Here is an 11,602-nt window from a genome sequence, read left to right on the forward strand (position 1 = left end):
TGCTAGGGAGGTTCTGTGTAACAAGCTGCGGATGGGCTTCCCTGCCACCACTTTCCAAGACTTCCAGCGCGGGGTAACGAGTGCTGTGAACATCATGCACAGCAGTCTGCAGCAGGGCAAGTTTGATACCAAAGGCATTGAGAGCACAGATGAAGCCAAGCTGTCCTTCCTGGTAGGTAAAGTGCAGCTGCAGCTCAGCTGTAGCCAGGCTCTGGTCAGAGCGGACGAGTGACCTTTAGCAAGAGAAATGTTCTTGGCAGAGGTTGAAAGTCAGGACTCGGTTCTTATAAAATCCTGCAAAATGACATGGAGGAATCTTCCATCTGTCTGGAAAATGAGCTCCTAGGCTACATCCCCCAGGTGGCCCCACGGTTCTCAGAGCCATGCTTGGCCATAAATGTGTCCTCAGATCACCTGGACCACAACAGCAGGGCCTTTACTTTGCCAACAGTTCTGAGCTCTGCTGTGTTTTCCTTCTGAATGCTGAGCCCAGGGCTTCCTTCTGAACTCTTTATGGGGGCCTGTAAACAGTCTTCATTTTGCCTCTGTCCCCAGAAACTAACCAGGATCCAACTAGATCTCTGATAGAAAAGCCTGGCATAGTAGGTATGTTCTTGAATTCCTCTGAACATCAAACTCTTTTTATAGATCTCGTTTCCAATCAATCTGCCATTGCTGATTTGGTCCTATTAAAACAGCACCTTCAGTGGCAAAGGTGGCATCTTAGCCACATTTGACAAGAAGGAGAAAGGGATTTACAAAAAGTAACAGCTGATCTGAAGCTGAAAAAAAAAATCAAACCAAAGAGTCCCAATTCTTCACTCAAGTCTCTAGTTTTCACTCTAGTCATACATAGTATGCTGTTTTCTCTTTTATGTCTTAATTCTGTATACCCACGTTTTTCTGATTCTGATTCCCCTGTGTAACAGAGATAGGCGTCCGTGTTGATGCTTCCTCATTTCTTACTCGGGGAAGCCCTAGTTAGCCTTCATCTCCCCAAGCTAGGAAGGGGACCCCTTTCCGTGAATAGATATTAAGCTGGCTTCTTCATCTGTTAGCATGAAAGAGATTAGTCCCAGATAGGTTTCCTTTCTGGAAGTTCCTACATATAGAAAGGATATCTTGTAACATCTATAGTCAGAAGCTGGCTTAAGCTTTAGCTGCAGAGCCCTAATATCTTTGCACAAAGACTTAATGAGACAGAAGCCAGAAGACAAGCAAATGAAGAAGATCGAGACCATTTGTTTTATTGCGTTAAACGCTTAGTGACAGATCTCCAGTTATCCTGAAGCAAAATACTTAAAATGTCTTCACTCCCACTGAAGCTCTCGATTTCTCTTGTCACCTTGTCTCATTTGGCTGTCAAGATGAAATCCCCCAATTGTCTTGACATATCAGTCATTGGGAACAAAGAGATAAACCCAATGAGCTAAGCCTTCGCAAGGATTCTCACTGCAAAAGAAACTTTGAAGTCAGTATCTTATGAAAACAATTCCACTTTTCCTTCACAGCAAGTTTTTTTAAAAACTTTTAATAGCATTTCAAATGGGAATTTATTCACATTTTTTTCTAGATTATCTGCAGCCATTTAAGAAAACTGAATAATTTTAGGGGGTGATTTTCTAAAAAGAATTATGAACTTAATGACTATCAACAAAAACAAAATTGTATAAACAAATAAAACGAGGAAAAATCTTACCCAAAACAATTGATCTTAATAAGACAGAAGCAAAATAATTAACAAACAAATAAGATGCTTTGTGTATGCCTGACAAACCTGTCCAAAATCTATTCCTTTGGCATTGTTTTCCTCTTTTTAAGATATGATTTCAGTTATATCTACAGTTCTTATTGTATCGTTTCATAAAGATTTTCATCCATATTTTCTTACAAGTTTCATATTTATTGTTTTCATGACACTATAGAATTCTGTTATACTACCACATTGTAGTTTATTGAGCTTTTCTCCAGTTGTTAGAAATTCCAAACAATTGAATCACTGGGTCAAAAGTTTTGATGAGTTTTGTGGCACTTGTTGACAAATTGTTTTCCAAAATGTTTGCACCAGTCTGTAGTCCCTCTACCAGTCTACCTTTGGCAGAGAGGCCTTTCTGAAAGCATCTTGTGCTTATTTTCTTTCAGTCATCTTGACCAAACATTTGGTTTCCTACAAGGCTATCATAGCCTGGCTATCAGTGTGCTCTTCCTGATGCACGACTGATGGATCCCAGGGCAAAGCCCCTGAAGCCTCTGGGATCAGTGAAAATGATCCACTCCCAACCCCCACCAGTGCCCCTGCACCAAGCATGGGGATTCATGCAGTTGGAGCAGTGCCAGAGGCCTAGGTCACCACCATTGGTTTTCATGTTTGACAAGAACAGAAAGATCTTCCTTGCACTGTGTCAGTAATTCTTGGCTTCTCTTCCCATTGCCAGTCCCTTTCCCTCCCCTTATTCCTCAGGGCCCAATCCATCCCTTTCAGTCACTGGATTAATTTTCTTAAAGTACGACTCTAGTCATATCATTCCAATTCACAAATTTCAGGGATACCTCAAGCCCCTCCACCATCTGGCACTATGGGTATTTTCAGCTTCTCTTTCAGTGCTCCCCTGACCATACCCCCATCATTCTGGACTCACCACTCTCCTCTCCATGTATCTTGTGCATGTTTTTTCTCTCCTGGGAAGGCCCTGATTTCTCCCTCCATCCAACAATTTTAGCCATCTTGAAAGGGGCAGCTCAGCTGGTATCCATTTCTATGAAGCCTTCCCTGGGCTATCTTCTCTTTGAAGTGGTCATCTTCTCCTGACTCCTTGTGCTGCCATCATCATTTTATCATCTGCTGACTTCCATTTGGGCTTCCCTTGGCTCTCATCTTCAACATGAGAACTTCTTGAAGACACTATGATGAGAATTATTGTGCACATGTCTTGTCTTTCTTCTGGGTGGCAGGCTTCAGGAGGGCAAGAATGGTGTCTTAGTGATCCTGTAGTCTCTCCCAGGGCCCCCTTGTATTTGGGGGCACCAGTGAATACATGGAGCAGCACAAGCCCCAACCCACGATTGGTGATCTGGACTTCTGGGGCTTACCCAGCCCATTTGTAAGGAGATGTGGTGACTGTCAGCCTCAGAGATGGGCCTGTCTGGCCTTCTCCAGGCTGATCTTGCCGTGGGAACAAAACTTGCCTCCCGACGTGGTCAGATACTCACCCTGACAGTTGTATCTTTTTAGCAGAAAAGCACCCACTCTCAATGAGGCGAATAGAGGGGCCTCATTAGGGAGGTGTCCTGCCACTTGTAATTGGTGAACTATGTGCCCTGTCACCTATGCAACCATGCTCACCTTTCTTCCCTTTCAAGGTGACCTTGAATAATGTGGAAGTCTGCAGTGAAAACATCTCCACTTTGAAGACAACGCTGGAGGTAGGTTGGGATTGTCAGCTTTCAGTAACCAGTCCTGCTGTAAGAACCAAGACTTTGTCTGGCATACAGCAGGCTGCCAGACACACTGGGGAGGGAGGCCACTCATTTATTTCTTGGCGATGCTTGATGATCACGGATCATAAATTTAGAACTGAAAGGGACCTTGTAGGCCATGGAGTCCAGCCCTTCATTTTGTAGGTGAAAAAACTGAAGACAAATTTATGACATGTGCAGGGTCATACAGCCAGAGAATGCTTCAGCCCAGCACTGCCCACTACACTGCGCTTTTCACCAAACTCAAAAAAGTTGGCTGCTAACATTTTTATTAGCCAATTAAGTATCAGGGATTAGTAAAGGAGAATCACCTGAATGACCTTCATGTCTCAGTCCTGAGTGGAAAAACTTAGTGGTGTCTGGCATAAGGCTAATGCAAGGCAGGCTACCCCACAACTCAGGACACCGCTGGACCAGGAAAAACCAGGGGCAGTGATGCAATCTGGGTGTCGGGGGCCTGAGTGCTGGTATGAAAGTCAGGAGTGTGCCCCTGAGCCCAAGGGGACTTGGGGCTAGATTTGAAATCAGTCACAAAGCATTTATTAAGCACCTGGTGTACGCCACCAGTGGGGAGATGGAGACAAAAGTGTCCTCAATGTTGCTTCAGTCTAACAGGACACAGCATAAGTGGAGAGAGATTATTTATGTATATGTGTGTGTGTGTGTGTTTATTGTCTATTATATGTAATTAAATATACAATATTATGTTTATCATTATAACTTTTATTTGTTTTATACACATACATACACACACACGTGTGTGTGTGTGTGTGTGTATAAAATATCCAGAAAGTAAATCCAAGGTGGTTTGCAGACTGTACCAACAGCTAGAGAAACTGGGCTGGTTCTTTACCTGAGTGTGAACAAAACCCAGAATTCCACAATGTAGAGTGAGGAAGGAGAGCCTTCCCGGCCTGGGGGCAGCCAGTGCAGTCACAGAGAAGGAGGAACGTGTAACCAGATCACTTGTGTATAAAGGTTGGGGATGTGGCAAGGGACCAGGTTGTGAAGAGCTTTACATGCTACACAGAAATGTATATTTTATCCCAAAGATTTGAGTTTATTTTCACTGGGGCTTATTGAGTAGATGTCTGATGTGCTCACTCCTGTGCTTTAGGAAAATCACTGTGGCAGAATGGGCCTCCCTCCCAACGTCTGGGAATGGGAGGGGGCCAGCTGAGAGGTATACCAGGTGGTGAATGAACAAGTGTATGGGAGGGAGTGTGGGGAGCAGATGCCAGAGATATTGTGAGGTAAAAAGTGACAGGTGGAGTGAGACAGATGAGGATTCAAGGTTAACACCAAGGCTGCAGACCTGCCAGCCTAGGAAAGTGATGATGCCCTCAACATTAATCAGGAAGTTTGGGAAAGAGGAAGGCTTGGAAACCAGAGAAAGGACTCTGGGAACTGAACTTGGAGCACAGCAGAGTATTTTCACCTTTTTGTTGTTGTTGTTGTTTGCTTGCTTATTTTTTTCTCTTTTTTTCCCCCTTTTGATCTGATTTTTCTTGTCAGCATGATAAATGTGGAAATGTTTGGAAGAATCAAACATGTTTAACCTGTATTGGATTACTTGCTCTCTAAGGGAGATGGGGAGGGAGGAAAAGGGGCAGAAAAATCTGGAACACAAGATTTTGCAAAGGTGAATATTGAAAATTATCTTTGCATCAGCCATTATTTTAAAAAAAGAGGGCTTAGAGGGAAGATAATGAGTTGGGGGAAACTATTGGACTTGTACTTGGATGACCAAAAGGAAGTTTGTAATGTGGGAGTGATTTTAGAGCTGAATGTGAGATCTGGGAGTCTTCATCTGCAGGGAGATGGCACTTAAACTCATGTGAGCTAATGAGGTCACCCCCGAGTGACATTGTAGGGGACATGGACAGTCTCAGGATGAAGCTTTGTGATCTAACTATAGTTAGTGGTTGTGACTTGGATAATGAAACAGCAAAGGAGACTGGGAAGGAACAGGCTGATGGATCGAATGAAGGCCAGGAGAGAACTGGGGTTGGGGGTGGCCAAAGAAACCAGGCACCTCCTTAAATGTATTGGTGAAATCTAGAAGATCCTCTAATCGTGCTCTGCTTTAAGGATTTTTGACTTTTTCCATCTGTTGTCATAGTATTTTGAAGATAAACCCATTCAGGAAATCATCTAAACTCAGATTTAACAGGGTAACAGTTAGCCCCGAGCCACTCAAGAGAGGAGAAAATGGAAGATAAGTAAGTGTAATGGTTAGAGCCGGAGCGTAGCAGTCTTCTGAAAGGCCTTTAGAAGACTGGTGGTGTGGAGTGCTGGCCGAGGAAAGGCCTCAGAGGTCATTGAGCCACAGGTTAGACCAACTCCAAGCCTGTTCCTTTCACCTTTACCAACAACAGGCCTGGGAACATGACGTGACTCCTCACCTAGGGAGCCAGCAGGGCTCTGGATTCAGGTTCTCACCCAGACAAGCCACCAGGGACTGTAAGACTTAGGCTGCCTGTCTTACAACGTTGTTGGGAACGTCCGAAAATAAAATGCTTCATCAATCTGAGCTGTTCTCAAGCAGTGAGAGCAGCTCCAAGCACGCCGAGACGGTGGGCCTGTCACGCAGCTCCCTCGCGCCTCTGCTTCAGCAGGACTTTGCTGGGAACACATGTGAGCACTTAGCACATAAATGCAGTCTCCTCCCACGTTGGTCTCTCACTCTCTGAGATCAAGAGCCCCATTGCACAGTGGGAGATTGGAAAAGAGAAACGCCTGAATCTGGAGTCCCATTTCAGGGCCACTGGGAGGAGGGAGGGGAGAGACAGGACACTGTCCTCATTTGTCAGGCACTGCTTTCACTTATGTGTGCCCTTCAGTAGTCTTGAAAGCTCTTTCTCTCCCCCAGAGTGATTGTACCAAGCTGTTCAGCCAAGGGATTGGAGGGGAGCAGGCCCAGGCCAAGTTCGACAGCTGCCTCTCCGATTTGGCTGCTGTATCCAACAAATTCCGTGATCTCCTACAGGTGAGTACCCCAAGCAGCCCCATGGTGGAAGGGTCCCATCTGCGGCCTTGAGAAAGCAGCAAACCCTCAAACTGGGGTGCCTCGTCCACCCAGCTGAGAAGTGCAGGAGGTGGCCAGAGGTGGCCAGCACACTTGCTGATGCTGGATGCCCTGGACACTGACCCAGGCCTGCACTTCTCCTTCCTCATCTCTACCCGCTGGCTTCAAGTCCCACCTAAAATTTCTACCTTTCTCCTGAATCTGCTTTTCCTGGTCCCTCTTAATTCTAGGGCCTTCTCTCAGCTTCTCCTGTTTGTACACAGTTGTTGGAATGGTGATTCCCCATTAGACTAGGCTGCTGAAGGGCAGGGACTGCCTTTTGCCCCTTTTTGTATCCCTTGCACTGAACACATTGCCTGGCACATAGTAGGTGTTTAATAAATGTTTATTGTCTCAGTAACTTGACAATTTTTAACCTGGCTGACTGGGAACCATGGTCATTGAACTCATGGGACCCCAGTATTGATTCCTTTTATTTTTATGTCACATTTCTGGATTCCCCACCCTAAAGTTGAATCCTTGTAACAAAAGAGAAAAAGTTAAGTAAAAGTAATACATATGGTATCAAAATAATAATTAACAATAGTTATTATTTTTTTTGCTGAGGCAATTGGGGTTAAGTGACTTGCCCAGGGTCACATAGCTAGGAAGTCTGAAGTCTCTGAGGCTGGATTTGAACTCAGGTCCTCCTGACTTCAGGGCCAGCACTGTATCCACTTCACCATCTAGCATCTCTCAAAATAATTTTTTAAAAATAGATTTGTATTTATATCTTATTTTTATATTCTTTAAATTCCCTTCTACATCTCTGTCCCAGAGAAAATACCTTATAACAGAGAATTAAAAAAGAGAAAGAAATATGAAGAAATGAAAAAAATTTAGCAAAAACTGGTCAATACATTAAAAAAAAAATATGACATGAATTTTTCACATCTCTGGAGTCCTCTACCTCTGCATAAGAGTGATGGGAGCTGTCTCCTCATATCTCTTTTTTGCAGCCAACTTGTTCTTTATAATTTTACAACATTCATTTTTTTATTCTCTTGTGGTGCTTCTTTTCCATCTCTGTTATTGCAGTTGTGTGCCTTGTTTTATTGTCTCTTTTTATTTCAGTGTATTGGAGAGAACTACAGGACATTGAGTTTGAAATGATTGTGTTACGTTTGCAAGTGTTGAGTTCTATAGTTCATATATATATATTTCAATATATATATTCAATATATTCAATTTCATATATATATAGTTCAAGTCCTCTGTGCTTCTCTATATTCATCAGGGTTGTAGCTTCTTATAGCATTGCAGGATTTCATTTAACCATTCCTCAGTTGTTATGGAATCTATTTTGCTTGCAGTTGACAGCTAACACAAAGCCCGTTCCTTTCACCTTTCAGTGTATGTAGACAGCCTTTCTCTTTGTCAGTGACCTTAGTGAGATACATGCCTGGGAGGGGATTCTCTGAGTCAAAAAAGTGTGTGGCCATCTTAGCCACTTTAATTTTATAATTCCAGATTACTTTCCAGAATGGTTATACTAATTTTCAAGCCTACTAACCATGCATTAGTGTATCTGTATTTCCACAACCCCTTCAACATTGTCTATTCCTATCTTTTGCCATCTTTGCCAAGTTGCTGAGTGAGAGGTGAAACTTCAGGGTTGCTTTGACTTGCATTTTTTTAAATTCATGGTTTTTGAGCTCTTTTATATAGTTCTTAATAGTTCCCAATTCTTTTGAGAATTGTGATCATTTCCTTTCTATTCTGGATGCATTAAGTTGTAATCAACATAATTCTATTTTTGTATTCACTTCTGTCCATTGTTTAGCTAAGAATGCACCTCATACTCATAGCTTTGAAAAGTATAATTTGCTGCCTTTTCAATTTTTTTGTAGTGCTGAAAGATCTTTAATATTAAGGTTGTATATTGATTCTGATTTGTTGCAGAGTGTGTCATTCTTATTCTCTTGTGGGGCAGGGGAATTCCAACTTGCCAAGAGTATTGAAGGTACATGGCAACAGGAAACTTAGAAATGCCTACAAGAAACCAGAGCAGGGGCTCAATCAGGCTTGCTATTTGCCTTTAGTCATCCTTTGCATCTTCAGACATCCAGAAGTCTATGACTTCTGTAAAAGGGTTTATCAAAACCTGCACAGAGCACAGATGGGCTTGGAAATCCAACAAGCTTTTTGTAGTCCTTTTCATCATTATGCCAGACTCATCACTCGTTACATGAGAGCACTGTATGCCCCAGAATCCCTGAGGAGGAGCATGGGGCAGGGGTTGTGGAGGGGATGGAGGGGATATATCTTCTGTCAGATATATTTCATCCTGCCTTGTCCTTCATTCAGGAAGGCCTGACAGAGCTGAACAGCACTGCCATCAAACCACAGGTGAAGCCTTGGATCAACATCTTCCTCTCCGTCTCCCACAACATTGAAGAGGTAATTCTGTACCAAAAACTGTTGTGATGCTAATGACGATAGCAGCATTTAGGTAGTGCTTGAAGCATTATGAAGCATTTCACAAAATACTATCTTATGCTATTCTCACAGCTTTGGAGGGAAGTGCAGTTGTTATCACCATTTTATAGGTAAGGAAACAGAGGAAGTTTCTGTGACAGGAATGATTCTCATGTCTTCCTGACTTCAGGTTCAATCTGTGACTATCTAGGGATGCTCCACAGAGCCCCTCTCCCCAGGATTTGCTACAATGACTGGAGAGCATTGGACCCATTCATGGAACTACCTCAATCGCTTTGATCTGCTGGCAGCTTCTGCCTGCCTGTTGTTCTCACATCCCCGAGCACTCATTAAAAAGCATCTTGTCTCCCCTGCATATGGATTGCTCTTAGGGAAGTTTTAATTAGGAGGGCATATCTGAAGGGAATTTTGCAGCGTCTTAGATTCTTAATGGATTGAACCTTCTAATTGCCATGACTCATCCTTTTTATTAAAAAACAAAAACAAAAACAAAAAAACCTTTTTTTTTTTCTTGACCCTTTCCTGATTTACAGGCACCTAGTCCAGTAATTTTGGTCCTGTAGGACACATAAGGAAGGAATACAAGTATTTGGAGTCCCAGCATGTTATATGGCCAGGAGTTTCTGAACTACCTAAGTTGTAGGAGCAGGAGCCAAGTTCAGAGCCATATGACGAAAGTTGTGTCTCGGTTGTTAAATAACTAGCGTTGCAGTCTTTCCATTAGCCTTGTACCCAAACTCGTTTTCAACAGGTTGAGTCAGGGGAACAGGGAATGATGTTGGGGACCCCCACAGGAATGGTAGCCTCCCCTTGGAGCAGAGATAGAAATAACAGTTTTGTTTTCCCTCCCAACATCAGGAAGAGTTCAATGACTATGAAGCGAATGATCCGTGGGTGCAACAGTTCATCCTTAACCTTGAGCAGCAAATGGCAGAGTTCAAGGTGAGCATCAGGGGCTGTTCCCTGCAGTGCTGTACAATGGGCAACCTCTGCCTGCAGGGCAGCCCTAAACTGGGTCCATCTTGTGTGTAGGCTGGGCTCTCCCCTGTCATCTATGACAGCCTCACCAGCCTCATGACCAGCCTCATTGCGATTGAATTGGAGAAAGTGGTTCTGAAGTCTACCTTCAACAGGGTAAGGCACTTGGGGCAGGGGGTCCTCAAGCCTGCAGGGGAGGGCCCTCACCAGGGTATGGGGCAGAAGCTTGCTTCTCCTGCTGGCTGCAGACTGCTCTACCTGACATTGATATCTCACCTTTCTGGGCCCCTTCCACTTTCTGCCAAACTGGACCAGTTAGTCCTTCACATGAAGCATCCTCACTCCTTCCATGTCTTTGCTGCCTCTGGTCCTCACATCTGGAATGCCCTCTTTCCTTTTTTCCTGCTTAATTCCTATCCTCTCAAATGCTGCTAAGACCCAAATCCTCCATAGAACAGGTCCTCTGGTTCATGAATAGCAATCTCCCACTAACGTCTGGCCCATCCCTGACATAGTACTGTTATGTCTCTGCTGGGCTGGCTTCCATGAGGGTGGAGCTGTGCCCGGAGCCCTGCCTGCTGGACTTCAGCCCAGCGCCTTGTGTGGCTCCTGCCCTTCTCAGATGAAATGAGCAGAGGCAGAAACCCGGTCCTCCTGGGGGGCTTTTCTCTCTTGCAGCTGGGTGGCCTGCAGTTTGACAAGGAGCTGAGGTCCCTTGTTGCTTACCTCACCACAGTGACTACCTGGACCATCCGAGACAAGTTTGCTAGGCTTTCCCAGATGGCAACTATCCTCAATCTGGAAAGGGTGAGTGGGACGGGACAGAGGGGACTCAAGCCATCCCATGGGGCAGATCCCACTAGGGAGAGCCATAACCAGCAGAGACCTCTCCCCCTTGAACAAGAGCCGTGGGACTCTTCCCGTGGTAGCAGTGATTGTCTGTGCGGATGTTCCTTGTCCCTGCTAACTTGCTTCTCTGGCCCTCCACTGCAGGTGACAGAAATCCTGGATTATTGGGGTGCCAACTCAGGCCCACTCACGTGGCGCCTGACCCCCGCCGAGGTGCGCCAGGTGTTGGCCCTGCGCATCGATTTCCGCAGCGAAGACATTAAGAGGCTTCGACTGTAGCCGGTAGGACAAGGCCGTCCAACTTCCATGCTTTTTTAAGGATCTCTCAGTGGTTGAGGCCCAGAGAGTGTCAGCCTGAAAATGCCTAGGATTTGCTGCAGGCCAGGCAGGTTTAACGCAGACCGTCTCTTTCACGGCACTGGTGGTTGGCGGCCCAGCCTATTTCCTTTCCGCCACCCCGGACATCTCTCTGCCTCACAAGTTTGACCAAATCCACAAAGGGTAATCCCCAATATACATTCCCTGCAGAGGAAAGGCCATACTGAGGCTAGAAGTATGTAAGAAGCAGAATGTAGAACACGGGCCAGCTTTCTGCTTTGGGTGCGAACAGACACTCCAGAAAACAGTTCTATTTCTCCTCTGGCTGAGCCGATAGTTTCCTCTTAGGGGATTTTTGGTTCAATGGGAGAACAACAGAGATCCTCAGGAAATGAAGAAAATGATGAATGTCCCATTATGTTTAGTGATTACACTAAATAAAGACAGACTGACTTGAAAACTGCTGGGTGTCTA

The 11,602-nt window shown here is 44.6% G+C and overlaps 1 protein-coding gene across 1 annotated transcript in view; it reads left to right on the forward strand.

Annotated features, from left to right (window-relative positions):
* Positions 1 to 11,589, forward strand: part of COG4 (component of oligomeric golgi complex 4) — a 31,574-nt gene extending 19,985 nt beyond the window's left edge. Inside the window, exons 12-19 of the mRNA XM_003759076.4 lie at positions 7 to 172; positions 3,361 to 3,423; positions 6,350 to 6,466; positions 8,852 to 8,944; positions 9,842 to 9,925; positions 10,016 to 10,117; positions 10,640 to 10,768; positions 10,955 to 11,589. Coding sequence (XP_003759124.2) covers positions 7 to 172; positions 3,361 to 3,423; positions 6,350 to 6,466; positions 8,852 to 8,944; positions 9,842 to 9,925; positions 10,016 to 10,117; positions 10,640 to 10,768; positions 10,955 to 11,089 — 889 coding nt within the window. The 3' untranslated portion in view covers positions 11,090 to 11,589. The remainder of the gene's footprint in view (positions 1 to 6; positions 173 to 3,360; positions 3,424 to 6,349; positions 6,467 to 8,851; positions 8,945 to 9,841; positions 9,926 to 10,015; positions 10,118 to 10,639; positions 10,769 to 10,954) is intronic.
* Positions 11,590 to 11,602: the final 13 nt, after the last annotated feature.

The sequence above is a fragment of the Sarcophilus harrisii genome, chromosome 2 (genome assembly GCF_902635505.1).
Source record: "Sarcophilus harrisii chromosome 2, mSarHar1.11, whole genome shotgun sequence".
Classification (NCBI taxonomy): Eukaryota; Metazoa; Chordata; class Mammalia; order Dasyuromorphia; family Dasyuridae; genus Sarcophilus; species Sarcophilus harrisii.